Source organism: Cynoglossus semilaevis, chromosome 5 (genome assembly GCF_000523025.1).
Source record: "Cynoglossus semilaevis isolate Cse_v1.0 chromosome 5, Cse_v1.0, whole genome shotgun sequence".
NCBI classification, from domain to species: Eukaryota; Metazoa; Chordata; class Actinopteri; order Pleuronectiformes; family Cynoglossidae; genus Cynoglossus; species Cynoglossus semilaevis.
In genome coordinates, this window is record NC_024311.1 from 14,994,191 (window position 1) to 15,013,549 (window position 19,359).

The following is a 19,359-nucleotide window of genomic DNA, read 5'->3' on the forward strand; positions in this document are numbered from 1 at the left end:
CCATCGTGAAAAAAGCCAAAAAAAAAAGATTCCAAGAATTCTTATTTTACTTTTTTGAAAAAAATTTAAATTTTTTTTTTTTTTTAATATTTTGGGGAAAATATTTATTAAAAAATTAGTGGAAAACAAAACTTTTTTTTTTAATTTTTTGAAAAAAATATTTTGGGTAAATTTTTTGAGAACATCATTTTGAAAAATTAGTTTTTAGAAAAAAACATTTTATCGAAAAATTTAAAAACATGCATAAAAAACTTTTTTAGAAAAACATTTTTTAGATTTCTTTTTCAAAAAATTTAGAAAAAAAAATCTTTAGAAAAAAAGTTTTTTAAAAATTTTTAGAAAAAAGTTTTTTCAAAAATCTTTAGGAAAAACGCTTTTTAAAAAATCTTTAGAAAAAAAGGTTTTTAAAAAATCGTTAGAAAAAAAGATTTTTAAAAAATCTTTAGAAAAAAGTTTTTTTTTAAATATTTAAATATAAGTTTTTAAAATTTTTTTTTGAAATTCATAAAAAAAATTGAAAAATGTTTAGAAAATAATTTTTTGTTTAAGTTTTTTGCATAATGTTTTTGTCCAAATGTGAACTTTTTGTGTCATTTTTGGTCAAAAATTACAAGGTTTTGACAAATACTTTTGGAAAAAAAAAATTCTGAATTTTTTATGAAATTTCAAATTTTGTGTTGTGATCAGACAGTGAAAGATTTTGATGAACATTTAAAAAAAAATCTGCATGTTTCTTATCAAATTAGAGTATTTTGAGAAATCTTTAGGAACATTTTTTTTCCTGGATTTTTTTTTAAAAAAAATTCAATTTCGCATGTTGTGGTCAGACAGGGAAAAAGTTTGATGAAAACCATTGAAAATAAATTCTAAATTTTGTCTTTTCTGCATGGATCTCATCAAATTAGAACATTTTGGGAAAATTTTTTCACAAATTTTGTGTCATGTGGTTAGACAGTGAAAATTTTTGATTAAAAAGTCTAATCGCAGACCCTATTTACTTAATTTCTGCCTACACTGCAAAACTAGCTTTTATATTAAATTTGATGATGGTTAAGCCAGTCTGATGCTTAACAGCTCACTAACAAATGCTTAAATGAAAAAGTCTTCTGGTCTCTAAGGTAAATCTCTGTACATCATTTCACGTGTCAACATCTCCCTCTTGTGGAGTCTACAAGCAATAGCAGAAATTATACATTACCTAATCAGAATGATGACAGATGGAGTCTGGGCCATAGCTCCAATCATGCTGCACACACAGATCACACACAGGAAGGTGAGAAAGGCCTGCTGACAGCCTGGACTGGGGCACTTTCCTGGTAATGCCACTGCATCCTCAGTGTTAGCGGATATACACAAACAGCTGGTCAGGTTCTGGCACAGAGACAGGAGGGAGAGTAGGATTTAGTTTCTGTGGGCAAAGACTGCTGTGGACAATCGGTGTGTTTAGCAAACATCATGACAATGTTTTGTTTTTTTTAATGATAATATTAAAGTCTCCACTCACTGGTTTGGTGCAGCCAGCGAAGCAGGCTGAGAGGTAGGTGACACCGTTGGACCCACAGACAGGACTCACAGACGCTGTGTAGCAGTTACATGTACTGATACAGGGCGGCTCGGGTCTCTGGGAGGTCTGTAGTGTCCTGTGGAGTGGGTCATAAGTTAAAAAAATAATTAATTGAAAAGCCAAAAAAAAAAAACTGCATAAACATGGTGTTCATCTAACGACTGGGAATTCAACCTTTAACATAGATAGGAAATTATGTGTATATATATATATATATATATATACATATATATATATATATATATATATATACATACATATATATATGCATGTTTATATTTATGTGATGTGAAGGCTTCCTGTTGACAGCATTAGAATGAGGCAAAACAGAAAAAAGAGGCCGCAATTTACTGAAGCCCAAATGTCTGCTACATTTAGATAATAGGATCATCGTTTGGCAAAGACAACATAAAAAGCGTAGCTCCAACCCACCTCTGATGTGAAGTAAATAATCCGAGCTGTGTATATAGCTGCTGACTATGTGCATGCTTTCAGGCCACAGTGTACCCATCACAAAGGTCACGCTATCTCAAAGTGCATTGATTATTCAGTTCCTGCAGATGAGCCACAGTGCATTGGACCTGCGTTACGACTCCTGTTATTTGAAGTCTCCTAAAACATGGCAGGCGTATACAGTAGAGGGAGCAGGGAGTATCCAAACATCAGGGAAAATACTCTTCGGGGTGAGCTGCCAAGACTTAAATGAGATGGCTGCTTTCACTCTATATGCTGAGCTATGCTAACTGTCTGCTGGCTTAAACTTATTTACCAGAGAGACATGAAAGTGTTATTGATCTCCTCATCTACTTCTTGGCAAGACAGGGGGAGCAGAGTATTTTCCAACATATCCACATATTCCTGTAAATGTGGCAATAACAGCAGTTTTTAAGCCATGGTTTGCACTTTAAATATAAATGAATGCCTCGTAGCTTCAAACCACTGTCAAAATCATTACGTGCTGCTGATGTCAGCTGTTTATACAATAGAGGGCCATTCAGCAGTTTTACAGCATTAAAAACTTCTTGACCTGCTGCCCTGTGATTCTGGGAAATAAACAAATGCTCATGTAGTTTGCTGGAGTTGACAATATTCTTAGAATTCATCCTTTATTCATGAGAGTAACTGTAGAATGTGTGGATGTATATTTTTCCTTTTCTGAAACCATGATATCTACTGTATCTTATATCCATCCGGTGTTATTCATCCCTGTGACAAAACAAGGTCGTGTGTCTGTGAGTACGGCGAATGGATGATCGCCAATGGAAAGATTTGAGAAAAAAGAAAAGAAAGGGACATTTATGTTTCTAATAGTTTCTACAGGAGTAGAGAAAAGGCAACATGGGAAGATTGTACCTCATTTCCAATGTGGGGATAGTGTTCTTTGGGTGATACAGTTACTCTTTTCTTTTTCTTCAAATATAGGCCACTTCTCTGTGCATATAGATATTTTTGTTTTGTCTCATTTGACAGAAATATTTCTTTTCGCCACTCAGAAATGAGGGTTTTCTCTCTCCCACCTGTTCAGTGAATTTGTGCTATTGGAATAAAACGGATCTGTTTCTCTTCATTCTTACTCATTGCCGTAAGCCACGGTCACTCCAGCCACAGGTCCTGTGTCACAGCCCAAGAAGAGAAATGATACGTAGCAGGCAGTGGACACCAGGTTGACCAGCATGGCCATACGCACAGCACCCAGAGCTGAGAGGTTCAGCTTCTTAACCAGCAGCCCCCCCAGGAAGATTCCCAGACAGGCACAGGGGATCGCCGTCATACCTGGAGGAGAACGACACAAATGTTTACCCTTCTGTAAACATCCCTCTGAAGTAATCCTAATCTCCCTTATCTGCTGTGATGAAATCCTGCCTGCCTACCCAGCAGCTGGTTGGCTGATGAGGTGGTAAGGTTAAACTGTTGCTCCAGGTACTTCCCCAGGAAGGCAGCAAAGCCGGCTACCACCGCTATCTCCATGCAGGCCGCCAGTGTGATGCACGTGAACACTGGATTAGACAGTAGATGTCTGGTAACCCGTGGGATTACTGAGTGAGAGAAGTGGAAATGGGTTAAAAAAAACCAATACATTCTGAGCCTTTATAAATATATAAAAAAATCCTCCCATGATTCAGCTTTTGTTTGGTTTTACCTCTCAGATGGTCACAGACTGAAAGTCCGCTGTTAAAATCAAAAAAGGTCCCATTGGGTTTGGAGCCTTGGAAGTCCATGGATATGGAAGGAGGCAGCATCGCCTGCTCACTCTCCCCTCCACTGTTCATGTCCTGCTCATCCAGCGCCTGGGGGAAGCCGAACATGAAGAGGGCAGACAGGAAGAGTAAGGCACCACAGAGCAGGAAGCCGGCCCACCACGCCCCGATCCAGCGAGGGTCATCTGGGGTGATGTCCAGTTTACCTGAACAGAGGGAGTAGGTGAATTTAACCACTGCTATTTGAAAGCAACATCTGAAGGCAATAAGTCAGAGTCTTTATATAAATCATGAGCTGCTGTTACGGTCATCTTAAACTGTCCAAAAGATCATTTTGAGAGAGAGAGAGAGAAAAAAAGATCAACTCACTGGTGTCGATGAAGACTGCATCAACATAGACTTTGGTACAGACAGAACCTAAGATGAAGCCACAGGCCGGTCCGAACACGAGAGTTGAAAATAAAATACCTGTGTAAAAAACAGAGGAAAGAATATAAAATGTTAGTTGGGAATTAATTCAATGTATGGTGTTAATTTTAAAAATATCACTTCTATTTTCCCATTCGGCTGTACTCAGTCAATGTGTTTTCTATAGTACGTCAGTAGAGGGCAGTATTGTGTAAAAAATGCTATGACTTATGAGACTCGTCTATAATTTTCCAACTTGAGCTGCAGTATAATTCACGAAGAACACACTAAAAAAACAGCATTCAATTACTCAAAAACACGTTAAATCTATATATATTAAGTATATATATATATATATGTGTTACAGATACTATAAAATATACACAGGTCACAGGTAAGATGTAAATAACTCAAGTGACTTATATTAAGTATATATATATATATATGTTACAGATACTATTAAATATACACAGGTCACAGGTAACATGTAAATAACTCAGCAACAATCAGGTCAGTTCAAGGTGAAGATCTGGACAAGCAGGTGATTAGGTCTCCTCTGTTAGATGTTAGATCTAGACGATCTAGAACATGAAGAGCATCTGAATATATGATAGATGAAAGAAATAAATTAAAAATGTATTAAAACTGATCCACGTGGAAACGAGAGGAGGCTAAAACTGAAGTCAGGCGTCCACACTTCCTGGTCTCACTTGGGAGACAAGCAACAAAAAGATGACCGGTCTAATTCCATATAAAGATTATTGGTGTTGAACAGTTCATGTCAAAGGAACTGGAAAAGGAATGTGCAAAAGCCTTCTGCACTTCAGAACACTGGTGTGGTAAAATTTACAGTACGGATGAGATCCAACTGGGTTCTATTTTAGGAAGGACTTTGTACAGAGTTCATGTGAGAGGACTTTCAATTTCACCAGATGTCTCCCACTGACAGATTTAGTCACCGGCAGCGTAATATGCAGCTCTTAGGCTGCACAGGTTAATTGATCTAAGACTAGATTATCCCGTGGGATCATAAATAATCAAGCAGGAAATGGGTTTTTAGTGTAGGAGCAGCCGGTACGGCAGTGACACAGCAGCCACAGTTTACTTTATTTCTATAAAAAGATCCTCAGCTTTGGTCCAAAGACTAAAAGCAACGTTGGAAACAGCCATAAGATCACTTTCTAGTTTAGCTACATTATAGCCAGGAATAAATTATACAGCAGTTCCCCTGGATCATTATTTCAAGCAGTAAAGTACACTGTAAATACCAGCACTGTGTGACCAGGCAGAGGACGTCTTTTTGTCATGTAACTGTCCTACAGACCAGTAACCACTGTACTGTACATGACGTGGTCTACATGAATAACTCCAGCATTCAAATTAGTCATGAATAAAAACAGAATTGTTTTTCATTTTAATTTAACTTGATTAATCAGTTCTAATGGATTGGTATACGTTTCTTTGAGCATGTATTAATAATCCTTGTTCTTCATGGCGGTAGTTGCGATATAAGTCAGCCTGTTTGGTCTTATAATGTCACAACGCTGAACAGTATCATCCATAGGGTCCTGTATCACATCACGCGGTACATTATGATCCCCCAGTGGACAGATGTACGATTATACATCACTCACATCCGGTATTACTGTTACACTGTTAGTGTGACCCTGCCACATGGTCAAGGCTGAATGAAAAACTTTACTCACGCTCAGAGATGATAGATGATGAAACACATTGTCATTGGGGTCAAATACCGTATAAAAAAGTGTAATGTTGCGGAATATTTTATTTTATCTATTTATATTTAAGATATACTTAAACAAAACACATGCATATCTTTAAATCACTGGCTGAGTAAAAAAATGATATTTATTAATTTATATATGTACACACATGTTCTCATTCATGTATCTGTTCATATATGAGCAGCCGTATGTACTGGTATCATTAGCATCGCAGAGCGCAGCAGAGACAAGGTCATGCTGCTCCGCCTGCTCACCTGCCAGCCTATAAATAATTCCTCACTCAGACTCACATTATGGCAATATTCAATCACCGGTTCTTTGTATCCTGGCAAAGGTGCTCCTAAAAAGGTGCACCCATAAAACAACCTGGGCCGGACCTAACGGACAGTGTGCTGAGTCAGCGTCCATTTTTGCCTGTGCTGTCCTACAAAGGAAGAGTAATCGCTGCACTGGAGTGAGAGCGTTTTGCTGCAGAGGTCTGAGGACGTGCAGCCTCGCAGCGTCTCATTATAAGCATTACAGTGATGAAAACAAAGCTGGAAGAGATGCTGACCCGCAGTTAATACAGCTCATCTGGTACAACACCGCTGTGAACCGTGTTGTCCTTGTATCACTGCAGCAGGTATTAGACGTTTCTATTTCCACGGGTGAGAAAACATTCACAGACAGGGCAGGAGGAAGTGTTTCAATAAAAACAAAAACAAAAAAAAAACCAAAACAAACACAAGTATATAAAGGTCCAAAAACAAAACAAACACAAGTATATAAAGGTCTATAAAAGAGATGGACAGATGCATTTCTGAAGCTTTTTAAAAAAAATTGCAGCTCTATTGTAGTACCCGAACCAGACAACAAGGTCACTGTTTTACACAAGACAATCACAGCGACACAAATGTATACTCAGACCGACGCCGGTGACAGAGCTGCATTATGTTCGTCCTGGGGCCGGGGCCATTGTGAAAACAATGATGTCACATGTTCTACTGTGTTTGGAGAATGTTACAATTGATTAGTTTCCTACGCCACAGGAAACCACTGGGGACAATATGATCTATTTTCAGCCACATGAAACCGTACCTCCTCAGGAAGAAGCTATATTTAAACGTAACATATACCGTGTCATTGGTTATTCTGGGATGACAGTGAACATGTGAAAGACAGAGCATCTTCACTGAATATAACGATCATTTTAAAAACCAAAAGCAGAACATGTTTCTAAACCCAGTTTTGCAGCAGTATGATGTAAAAGCCTACTGACTTCCTGTGCTGTGCAGGAGAGCGGTTACTGTAAAACACAAGAAGATTTATACTTCCATTAGCCAGATACTAACATTAACAACGTGCAGAACACAGCTGGGACCATATTGTAAAAACAGCCATAGCATAGATTGTTTTAATTGAAAATCTGTTTCTTTTAGAGGCTGCGTGAGAGGTACAATAGAGGAGAGGGGCTTGTTGCTGTTGCCCTGGGCATCAGTCACCAGGCAGACAGCAATCAATAACCTAATTACAATCCACCCTGGACATAAGAGTCAACACAGCTCAGGAGCAGGTGGGTCAGTGTCTGATAAGACTTCTTCTCCTCCTGCTTTTAAGGCGAGTCCCCGCATGTCGCGTAGGTTACATCAGTGTTTCTCGACCTTTTCGGAACCTCTGAACATTTTTTTTATACTAGAGAACAACCAAACAAAAAAAAATCAAAGACAATTATATGTAATGTAAGTTAATGATGATAGTTTGAATTTATCCACAATTTACCAACTGAAACCTGTTCCTGTTTAGTTGAACACATCACTAAAGTTCTCACAGGAATTGAAGAAAAATGACGTATTCTTTCAACAGCCCTCACTCTCTCTATTTTCTTTTTCTTTTTTAAAGCCATCTACTGCCACATGTCACATCAACAGTCTGAGACTATTTTTGCAGTATTTGCAGTAAAAATACAAAAATATAGTGAAATAAATCATCAATCCAAACCTTTGTACTAAACTGTATCTATACAGTAAAATCACTCCAATAAAAGACAGTTTTTTCCCTATTCATATCTTTTACACAAATTTTGTACTAAACTGTATCTATACAGTAAAGTTACTCCAATAAAAAACTGTCTCTATTCTAATTCTATTCGTATCTTTTACACAAATCTGCTCACAGGTCTACAGTACGCACTGGTGAAATGAAATCTGTGTCATGTTTTTGTTGTTCTGTAAAATGCAGTGATAATAGGTGAGTGTTTATATACACAGAGTGAACGCTTCCTCTCACTCCCCTGGAGGCAGACACCTGTTAATGCAGCTTGAGTGCTCTGGTCCATGAGTAGAGTGAAGTAGAGTACAGTATTATTGTGTTATTTAAATCTAATAGTGCATCTCTAAACTTACTTTCAGATAATGTTTTCAGTAATAGATTTAGTAACGGACCCAGTGGATACTCAGCTGCAACAGCTCAAAGAAAAAAATAGCAAATAAATAAATAAAATAAAGTAAAAATCATGCAAATTCCATCATCAAATCAGTGAGTTTTCTTTATTTGTTTTAAGTTTGCCTGAATTGTCATTTGAGAGAAAACAGACTGCAGTAATACAGGAAACAGGATGCAGAGCGGATGCAGGGCAGGTCGTGTGTTATTGTAAATGTCCTGAGTGTCTCATTCAGGCTGTTTTGATAAATGTGAGGTAAAGGAGTGGCCACAACACAACAGCCTCACCCTGCATGAGACACTGAGAGGTTTTTAATATTTAATCATTTGGTTCAGTGTTTGCTAAACACGGCCTAAATGGTTCCCTGTCATGTTGCATTATTTAGAGTGTTTCTGACAATGAACCTGTATCTTCACACTCAAGGATTTTCAGACACAGTCAATGCCCGAGAACAGTGTCAAAAATGGACTTTTCAATTACTTTTGGGTCATCGTGGATGCATTTTTATGCTGGGTTTAGTAGTATTTTACCCTAATAAACTAGTAGTTAAATATGATTGTATTATTGACTAATCTTCTGCCATTCATAACATGATTTTTTTTACTGTATTAATCATTTATTATCAGCTATTGTGAGTATGTGATTCAATATTTTATCTTTCTAGGTGAAAAACACTTATTATTATTATATATAGTATTTGTTGTATAAAAGTCTGACTAAAAACTCCCAAGTTGTGAAATCATTTTTATATTCACTAAAGATTAAAGAACATTAAAGAGCGCAGAAATTTTAAGGTCAAATTGAGAAATTTCAAGGGCTTTTAATTCCAAGTTGCTGCTCATCCCTGACTGCAGAACAACACATACTGTTCTGTTGACACTGTATCAGACTCTTCAAGAAAGTCTGTAGTAAGGAATTAAAAAAATATATACTAGAGATGTTTTGTTTTCCAAAATATTAAGGACAAATTAAATAACTATTTCGACATTTTAATAAAAGATGAATACAATTATTAAGATAAAAATTGAAACTCACTGGTCACTAAGAGCAGTTGTAGTCGTCACTTGGGCGGCTCTATCATATCACACCACTCCTCCTCCACCCTGATTATCATCAATAACTGCATATTCAGTTAGCTGAAGTAAAAATTATTTTATTTTAGATATGAAAAGAAAATAACACACATGCTTGAACACCATCTGCTATGAGTTGGCCCGGAGCCTGGCAGAAGATGAAGCGCAAATTGTGAATTGAGCGCTGTGCTAGCCATTTCTCCTCTCCTCTCCTCCTTTCCTCCTCACCTCTCCTCTCTTTCCTCCCCCTCTCCCTTTACTATTATTGTGCTGTCACAAAATGTTCACAACAAACCGCGGGCCTTCTCACCCTGCAGGAGGCCGACACTACAACACGGAGAAACAACACAACCAGCCAAGAACAAGGAGGTAAAAAGGTTCCACTGCAGATTTGATGCTCCAACACAATAACAACTTATTTATGTGGTTATTTTAACAAACAGGTAGGTTTACAGCATTCATTTTGTAATTAAATATATATATAGATACTTATTATGTTAAAGGAAAACAAGTGAGTTTCTAGGTGGGAAGAGTGGACACAAAGACACGGAGACTGAAAACCTATAGATGAGCTGTTCTTAAAAGACGAAAAATAAATGAGTAATTAGTACAAAACGGTGTAACCTGGATAGGTGTGATCAACCACTAGTTCAGATGTGCCCATCACAAAATAGTTAGCTGCTTTAAGATGAACTGAAGGACCGCTGCATTTGAAATGCAGACAAATGACACACAGCTAACTTTATCTTTAGCCAAACTAACTGGGATCCTTACAGAGGGTAAGACATTTCCTCTGGCCCCGGTGGATAGATATTGAACAGTTGCTGAAGCAGAAAATAGACTCCTCTGATAAACAACTAATCACATTTACATTTATTTGCAATTGCCGCACAGACAATTACCAGCACTTCCACTTCCAGCCCCTATTTAACCTTCGTTTTCAGCCTCTCCATCTGTCCAGATGGAGCTCTGCTTTTAGCTGAGAGAAGATCAGACATCCACATACTCTCTACCGTTGCCTTGGCAACCCTGGCACACGGCCCTCCGTGTGTGTTATGTCACCCTTTGGTGTCTGCTCTGAAGTCCTCTGCTTCTGGACTCCTTCGTAGTTTGCCACAGTGCATCAACATAAACACAGCCACACACAGTAGTCTTAGGTTCCTCAAACAGAAAATGGGCTTTTAAATGTCTTAGTGAGGAGAAAAACCAGTGCGGACGTTCAGAGATGTTCTGATGTCACAAGAGAAAGGACAAAAACAAACTACGTTTCCTTACAGATGATACGTATATGTATACGAAACAAAGAAGTTTTGTCCAAATATTACGAAATTCTTGGTTAGTAAGACTAAACACGTAGCTCCCCTTCCCAGGCTAAAATAAATGGCTAAATAAATGCTAAAATAAAACATTACTTTTTTGGGGGTGGGGGGTGGGGGGGCTTTAAATCTATTCATCAACACAAAGGACTATTTTATTGACTGATCCACACCACATACAGTAATTAACATTATTTATAAACACAGAGCAGCTCAATAATTAGCAGTTAAGAGTCACCAGGCCTGAAACATGTCCTGGATGTTAATGACGCTCAGTGCGAGCACAGCAACCATCATTTTTCTGCTTAATTATGACCGATTATAAAGATTATATCACTAATGTGGTTTTGGTAATCTAATATTGCAATCTTGTAATTCTATTATAATCCTCTTTGTGCGTTACACAGAACTAATAATTAGGTTCACATGTGGGCATCAACGTCACAGTCAATTCCCAAGTTCATCAAAATAATGTTTTAATTGACAAATATTTATTCCGGTTGCTGATATTAAAATATCCTGGGATTCTAATTACTTTCGGAAAAGGATATTTATCCATAAAAGCCGAAGGAGTTGTTGAAGCAGGAAATGCTTTTTCCTTTTTCATGACTAATTTAATAAACGTAATACAATCAGCTACCTTAAGGCCTACATTAAAGTTATTTTGGTTGGTCAACACAAAGGGGCAGGTGGGAATGACAAAGGAATAAATGTTTTTAATGTTTAGTCTTCATCTTGTACTTAATCATTTTCAGGTTCTCAGGAGAAGCTGAAACCAGTCCCAGCAGTCACTGGGCGACGCGGTACATCAGGCTCAGAACAACAGTCCATTAAAGGACCACATTTAACAACAAACGACTCCTTGTTCCCCAGGAATGGGTCGGTCAGTCAAACGTAAAGAACAAACTTCTTTGTTTGTTCGTGTGTACAATGTACTGTACAAGTATGTGCAATGAGCATAAACATGACTCTTCCACTTGTTACTAAAAATGTTACTGTACATCGTCAGGCCACTTCCTGTGAACACTTCCTGTTACCACCATAGATTTCTCTCTTGTTGCAGTAATTATTTGGTTAATTATGATGAACAAACTGATATGATGTGTTCTTAATCTGCAGACAACTGAATGTTTTCTCAGACCTGATTTTCCCAAATGCTTCTCAGAGATGTGATATAAGGTTTAGAAAGTGAAGAAAATCTACGATTCTTTTTTTTTTCAGGAAAGGTTTCGGTGCAGCACACTTCAAAAAGTTGTGAGTTTAAACACCGTGGTGTCATTGAATTGTCCTCCTTTTAGATTTTACTAACAAAAATCATGTCATATAATTTTCCTCTTTTTTTCTTAGTTCTGAAGCAGCACGACAGACTCACCTATGTAAAGTGAGGAGTCCTTCCTGTGGACATGGTCATCGATGTAAGACACTCCCAGAGGCTGCACAGGTGTGGCGCCGATGCCCAACAGGACCTGGGCTCCGATCAACAAAAGGTACATCATGTTAGTGTTTGCTCTGTCGCTACATTTAAAACCAGAGTCTTGGTTTTCTGATCGGGAGTTGTTGGAGCAGATGTCCCTGCCGTCCTCGGCGTGCCATGAGTCGCTGGCCTCGTACTCGTACTGGTGGGTCAGAAACTCTGGCAGGGCTGATAGCAACGCCCCTAGTGCCATGACAATGCCACCACAGCCGATCAGTCGGGGTCTGTGGGCCTTGGCACCAAAGTAGCTGACAAACAAGATGAGAGCCAGGTTGCCAATTTCAAAGCTGCTGGCAATGACGCCCACATCAGCACTCTGCAGGTTGAAGCGTCTTTCCAGAGTGGTTAGAACACTGACCTGGCAAACAGAGGGAGAGAGAGAAAAGTTTGAAGTTTGAAGTTTGAGACTTTACAAGGATAAAAGTCAGTTAAGCAGAACACTGTATCTGCAAAACATCCGACTGTAGAACCACAGAATTTAAAGCCGACTGTAGAACCACAGCATTTAAAGCCGACTGTATCCTAAGCTCGACCTTTAACCCTCCTATGGTCAGACTAGTTAACACTTTGGTCTTTTTTTGTCATCACTTTATTGGAGAACAGAACAGGCTCACAGCCACAGGTCCTGGTTGTGACATCAACAACAGACACTAACTCACTGTCCATGATCTCCACGACACTAGAAAGGGCAAAAGAACAGACATCCTATCTGTCATTTGATAAAGCAAGCAGCCCAGTTTGACCTTGACATCACAGTGAGTTTGTAAAGGTAAAAAGAGCAGCTCAACAGCTTCAGTAAATGAGTGTTTTATTTTAGGGAACAACTAAATAATTTAGTTCCTATCTAAAACACGTACTCGGACTCAGAAACAGCGAACAGATCCAGTGACTGCTTTTTTCACCACGACCAGCCGTGCACCGGTCAGTCAGTGTAGCGTGTTTTCCTACTGCAGTTTAGAGTCTCAGAATTCTTGAGTAGGTCAACAATGTCAGCAGTTTGAAGGGTTTTTTAACATCAAGGACAACAGTCACTGATGGCCTTTAGCAGAGTTTTCTTCAAACAAAATGAAACCATGTGATGTAAAACAACATTCTGCAGTGTAATGGAGTTTTCCAGGTGTTATTTATTACCAGACTGATACTGCCATCATCTGTGACGCACTCAGAACTTGTACCAACGTTAGCGACCTGTTGCTACCACACAGAAGCTGAGCTCCGCTGCAGGTGAGCTGCTTCAAACATCTTCATCACCAGAATTCATCCCTGACTTCTCATCATAATCCCCTATGGTCCAGGCTGCTGCCGACCCAGCAGAGTTGGGTGAGTGCAGCACAAATGTGAGTCGAGGCTTTAAAAGAAAACAGAACCAAAAAAAAAAACCTTTTGCATCTGCGCTAATGATGCAGCAGAACAAAGACATTGTTGCCAGCTGTGTCCTGGGTACAGGTGCTGTCTGCTGAGGTACATCATATTCCATCATACTGTATTATCTCTGTCCACTAAACGGATTCTTACGTTGGAAATCAGTCCCCTGAATCTACAGTGTAAAGGTTTGTTACAGCTTCTTAAAAAAATGCAATAAAGGCTGAAGATTTGAGTTTATTTTCATTTGGAGAAAGTGGGCCAAGCACGGTTTGTGGACAATGTGTTCAAATAAAGAAATTAGGTCTTCACAAGACCTAAAACCTTTAATTGAGAAGTAGCGTTATTTTTAAAAGACCTACATTTTACAAAACCACCAGAGCAACACACAACCGACTTCTAGGTCATGTTTTTTAATTGGATTTATTGCTCTTTTTTTTTTTTTGGTTATACATAATTCTACTGCGACATCAATTTTTCCTAGTGGACACACAGACATGTTAGAAACCATGTTGTGTATAAACACATTAAATTTAATGTCAGGTGAAAATCTTAGGATTTGTCTCCAGCTCTGAGAAATAGCACCACCTGTGTGTAACCTGTCCACAAATGTTTCCTAACCTTATTATCAAACAAAGCTGTAACAAAATGTATCTGTTATGAAATACAACGATCTTCTGGTTTCAGTTTACTTAGAATTTACTTATGATACTAAATGTGAAACATGTTTGTTTAGTTGAACTCAATGCTGATTTAGCAGGAATTGAAGAAAGACACGAGAATCTACTTCAACATCTTTGAGTCGCTGTCTTACAATTACAAAAAAAAAGTACAGAGGTATTTTTATACATATCAAATGCCCCTGTCAGCCACATGTGCATTGAATTACAAATCTGCAGGGTTTTAAATTTAGACCACGATGAAAAATCAATGACATTAACGTTAATGTATAGGAACTAACACTTGTATATGTGTTTAAAAAGTCTGGAATTGCTCAATGATTATGAACTGTTTTCTGAAATTTCAGTTATTCTTTAGATGTTGCCTCCAGGATCCATCATCATTTTGTCGTCCTTTGTTTACTAGTCCGGTTTCTACAGTACGTTTCTCACCAAAGTGGAATTTTCTGCGGTTATTCATTTATTAGTGTCTCTGCAGAGTCATGTCTTCGTTTTTTTTTCTTCTACTGGACCTAAAGTCTTTGTTTTTGTCCTTTGCCTGCTTTGCACCATGAACAACTTATATAAAAAAAAAACTTCTTAAAGTACATCTCAGGTTGTGTGTTTCAGAAACAAGGCTTTATCATGTGAGAACTAAAAATTACACTTAAACTCTTCAGAATTATCTTCAGTTTAAACTTCAATTCAACATTTAAAAGAGTTTTTTTCTGTAAAGTGCATTACAGGTTTATGTTATGCCTCAATAAATAAAACTTCAATTCAACATTTAAAAGAGTTCCTTCTGTAAAGTGCATTACAGGTTTATGCCGGTTCTTTACGGGATTGGACATTTTGACCTTGGTATTTGTAGGAGGAGGTGAAGCAGTTCTGTTTCTGCATGCAGAGTAAAAAAAGGGTTTAATTGTAGGGGATTTAAAAAAAACCCACAACATCAGGTGCAGGATGACAGCTGCATACTCCAAGCCTGTTAAACCGACTACAGGTTTACATACATTTGACATAAACACTGCAGGTTTAATGTCTGTTCAGGCACATGGTTTTAGTAACTCCCCCCTCACCAAACAGCCATAGATACAAAATATAACCCCGGTGCTTCTGTGACCGGTCTGTAAAGGACCATCACGTCATCCCTGGGCCTATATTTACATACAGTAAATACACTACATCATGGTCATCAAGGCCTGCTGCAGCACGGTGAACGGCCTATCCTGACCAGCAGTTTCGTAACCTGCCCAACCTCCTGCAGACCATTCCTCCATGCACACGGATTTTACTTTTCCACCGTCAAGGTGCAGCCTGCGCCCACTGTGACGCGCTTTGTGTCGTGCGGATGCTGCAAAGGCCTGACGGATGATAACGCAGCAGCTCATCAATCAGCTAAAGTGAAGCGTCACTGCTCACCGGATAACGTGATCGCGAACAAAACGAGAATTATAAGCCGCATCGCCCTCTATACCCACTGTCCACCTGTGTCGGTTTGAAGGGCGCAGCGTCACAGCGGCGCCACCGGAGATACACGACGTTTCTCCGGGAGTTGTGCCGTGAAACTCACCAGATAGGCGCCCACGGTGCCCTGTGCCAGCATCAGCGCGCATTCCGACACCAGGAAAATCTTGATGTTAGAAAAGCAAGAGGTCTTCTTCTGGTTGTCCTCCTGCTCCGGGTCGTCGGTGCTGCTCCGCTCGGTGCAGATCTGGTTTTTAACCTGCATCCTGCGGCTCAGGCTCTGGTCGGCTTAGGCGGCATCAAAGTGACCTGGTCCGGTCCGGCGGAGGGCATCGGGTTGTGATGACGAGATGCACCGCAGAGAAAGTGCCAGTCACCAGGCAGTGGCCTTACAGTGAGATAGCGGTTCGGTCTGTCCACTCGGGGTTGCGCACAGTTTTGCGAGCTCTTCACCGCCTCTGTCCGCTCTGTGACACTACATCATATCTACACGCAACTGCTCCGTGTGTTCAGATCCACAGCGGTCTATAATCTCTACAGGACGCTCTCTCTACATGCCTGTCTCCTCCGCTGCTCCTGATGTTGTTTCTTTCCGGCTGCGACCAGCAGCTCCGCATCCAGACTATGATGCTCCTCCCATCCACATCCACAGTCTCTCTCCCTTCTCTCTCTCTTTCTTTCCCTCTCCCCCCCCCCCCCTCTCTCTCTCTCTCCTCCCCAGACCTTCACCCCAATCAATGTCACATCTCATCAGTGGAGCCACCGAGGTGTCTGTCGTGGTTTGCACTCCTTCATTATCAACAAACGCAGCTGCTCTTCACTGACATGATCTGACGAGTCTATTCAGACACAGACCGTGTCACATGGGAGGTAAAATGGTCTCCCGAGCTCAGGTGGGGTGGGAGGTGGGGAGGATTCTGAAAATTAACATTTAACCAAAAATTTTATCAAATTTTCAACCAAATCTCTATTTCAGCAAGTGAGAGCAAAAATAATATTTCTATTATTCTAATTACATTAGTCATAATTATTATTTGTTTAAAATTATTATTTTTCGGGATGTACTGGCAAAGATGAGTGTAAATATAAACTATTATAATATAAAGAGAAAAAGGTAAAATATAAAAATAAGATATCTAGTCACATGACATAAATTATTCCATAGTTACATCTTTGCATTTCATCAAATACATCAAAGACAAGACGCAAACAAAAAGCAAAAAGAATATTTCAGGTAATATGTAAGATGAGATGAGCAGTGATAAATATCCACTGCATAGACTTAATGATGAGAGCAATAAAGCCTGTGGTCAATCATTCTGCCTTTTACAATATGCTAAACCCACAGATCACTTGAGCAATGCTAGCTTTTCATTTTCGACCCACTAAGCCATTTGAAAGCATTTGCATTTCATGTGCTCTGAGTTTGTCAGGCAGGAAAAAAAAGAAAAAAAAACGACAGCAGTGAAATACCATGGCGGAAGATCTCCGATTATAACTGTGAAATAAGAGAACAGAGTGCCAAGCTCGCTCAACACTGACCCTGCAGCTTTTGGCTCCACAATATTCCACAGAACAGTCAGGACCAATTCACTAGCATCTGAAACAGCACAATCTATCAGACAAACTGTGGACTCAGCAAGGCAGCATCCATTTCTCATAGAGTCATTCAGAGTGCCTGCGGTGATTTAGGACTGATCACAGCGCCTGCCGATGCAGCCCTGGCCAAGTGAAGACATTATTTTAAGATGTCTCATAATCACTGAGGCCAGTGTAAGAGAAATGCACTTGTGCATTTAACCTACAATAATAAAATCTAAATTATACCAATGATAGTTCTGAAGGCAACAATCGACCCAGCTACTGTACACATACTGTGCATGTGCAACAGTTTTTTTTTTCATGAACACAGATTGTAACATAGAGAGAAAAAAAAAAAAATTAGATCTCACCGCATTGGCTCCTGGGTAAAATGGCATGGGAATCTTGGAAGTGAAGTTTTGTCTCCCACTCTTTGTGTTATTGGTTTCTTGCCGTTGTATTGATGTAGAGTCTGAAGATCATTGCACCCTTGACCCTATTGGAAATCTAAATAATGGATAATACAGTAAAAATGACAGATGTGAGCAAAGGTATTAGCAACACAGTCAGTAAATAAGACTTAGTGGCAGCATCTTCAGTAAATGAATAATAAAAAAATCCTCTTCCCCAAATCTTTAATACGAGTCTCTTTGTTTCTTAAAACATGATTTAAATATATTTAAAGACGCAGACACAAATTATTTCACTCAGGTTACATTGACACCACACTGTAATCCACACACTGACCAGAAACAACAACCATGTTGGATCAGTGGGTTTGTCTGTGGAGTCCTCCCTCCAGAGGTTTATTTAGGCCTAACAGTGGTGACCCCAGCCCATAATCCTGCTGCAGACACACCTGTAGAGAGGTGTATAAAGAGCCTGGACAGCAGTGGATCCAGCACAGATCATCAGGAGTCTCTCCACAGTAGATCTCCACACAAGGTCCAGATCAATCCTGAAGATGACTCCCACTGTCAGTCTGCTGATGCTGCTGCTGCTGCTCGGCCTCTCTCAGGCTCATCCTCTCCAGGATGAAGGAAATGAAGAAGAAGCCACAGACGGCGTTGACATCAGCACCAGGATTCTGACCTCCAACAATGCCACAGATGAGATCCTTCTGGAAGGAGACCTGCTGGCTCCCAGAACCAGAAACGCCATGATGTGCTGGTCTCAGAGCTGCCAGTGGAGGAAAGGTTCCAATGGTCTGGTGACCATCCCCTTCACTGTGAGCAGTGAGTTCACCAGCTGGGAAAGGCAGAAGATCCAGTACGCCATGAACGTCTACCACAGCAAGACCTGCCTCCGCTTCGTCCCCCGTCAGAGCGAGTACGACTACATCAGCATTGAGAACAGAGCTGGATGTTTCTCTGCTCTGGGCAGAGAGGGAGGAAGACAGGTGCTCTCTCTCAACAAACAGGGCTGCCTCTACCACGGCATCATCCAGCACGAGATCAACCACGCTCTGGGCTTCCAGCACGAGCAGACCAGGAGCGACAGAGACTACTACGTCAGGATCAACTGGGAGAACATCAACCCACAGATGGCCTACAACTTCTACAAGCAGTCCACCAACAACCTGAACACTCCCTACGACTACTCCTCCATCATGCACTATGGAAGAACAGCCTTCTCCATCCAGTACGGCAGAGACAGCATCACCCCCATCCCTGACGCCAACGTCCAGATCGGCCAGAGACGGGGCATGTCCTACTGGGACATCATGAGGATCAACCTTCTCTACAGCTGCTGATCATGATAGTGCTGTCTATGTAGAGTGACAGTTACTCTTATTGCTTGTGAATTCTTGTGCAACTAATTAAAAGCAACTATACCTTAAACATCTGTATGTTCTGTTACTTATCTAAAACACATTTTGAAATTATTTTGATTTTCCTGTGACATCGACCAAACTAACATAATACATATTCACATTCATTCATTTTTTTAATCTAATCAATTATTATTCCATCAATGTATTTAATTCTATACAGAACAACTATTATTTTAAAGGTGCAAGACACATGGTAGAAAAACAAACATTAACAAATACATGTAAGCCTGCGGTCATGTGAGTGGCTCCAGTTAATCTA

At 39.7% G+C, this 19,359-nt stretch overlaps 2 protein-coding genes across 3 annotated transcripts; one reads left to right on the plus strand and one right to left on the minus strand.

The window, feature by feature from the left end:
• Positions 1–688: 688 nt before the first annotated feature.
• LOC112487048 (solute carrier organic anion transporter family member 3A1-like) lies at positions 689–18,256 on the minus strand. 2 transcript variants are annotated; one of them, XM_025055775.1, is made up of 9 exons: positions 18,126–18,256; positions 17,638–17,773; positions 12,096–12,555; positions 4,132–4,230; positions 3,705–3,968; positions 3,436–3,600; positions 3,139–3,337; positions 1,505–1,640; positions 689–1,371 (listed from the first exon to the last, which is right to left on the minus strand). In XM_025055775.1, the coding sequence occupies exons 2-9, from the start codon at positions 17,662–17,664 to the stop codon at positions 1,195–1,197; spliced, it is 1,527 nt and encodes a 508-aa protein (XP_024911543.1). In that variant the 5' UTR covers positions 17,665–17,773; positions 18,126–18,256; the 3' UTR covers positions 689–1,194. The 2 variants fall into 2 exon arrangements, with proteins under 2 accessions (XP_024911543.1, XP_024911542.1); XM_025055774.1 differs by lacking the exons at positions 17,638–17,773; positions 18,126–18,256 and adding an exon at positions 15,792–16,495.
• On the plus strand, positions 18,201–19,180 carry LOC103379241 (high choriolytic enzyme 1-like). The gene has a single exon (XM_025055781.1). The coding sequence runs from the start codon at positions 18,231–18,233 to the stop codon at positions 19,017–19,019; it is 789 nt and encodes a 262-aa protein (XP_024911549.1). The 5' UTR covers positions 18,201–18,230; the 3' UTR covers positions 19,020–19,180.
• Positions 19,181–19,359: the final 179 nt, after the last annotated feature.

What these genes read in the sequence shown, in the direction of transcription:
- LOC112487048 (XM_025055774.1), bottom strand. Translation starts at nt 15,950, where the DNA reads ATGCAGGTTAAAAACCAGATCTGCACCGAGCGGAGCAGCACCGACGAC. An exon ending in TGCAGTCTTCATCGACACCA is followed by an intron (nt 3,969 to 4,131) that starts GTGAGTTGATCT and finishes CCCTCTGTTCAG; the next exon opens with GTAAACTGGACATCACCCCA. An exon ending in ATCAGCCAACCAGCTGCTGG is followed by an intron (nt 3,338 to 3,435) that starts GTAGGCAGGCAG and finishes GTTCTCCTCCAG; the next exon opens with GTATGACGGCGATCCCCTGT.
- LOC103379241 (XM_025055781.1), top strand. Translation starts at nt 18,231, where the DNA reads ATGACTCCCACTGTCAGTCTGCTGATGCTGCTGCTGCTGCTCGGCCTC.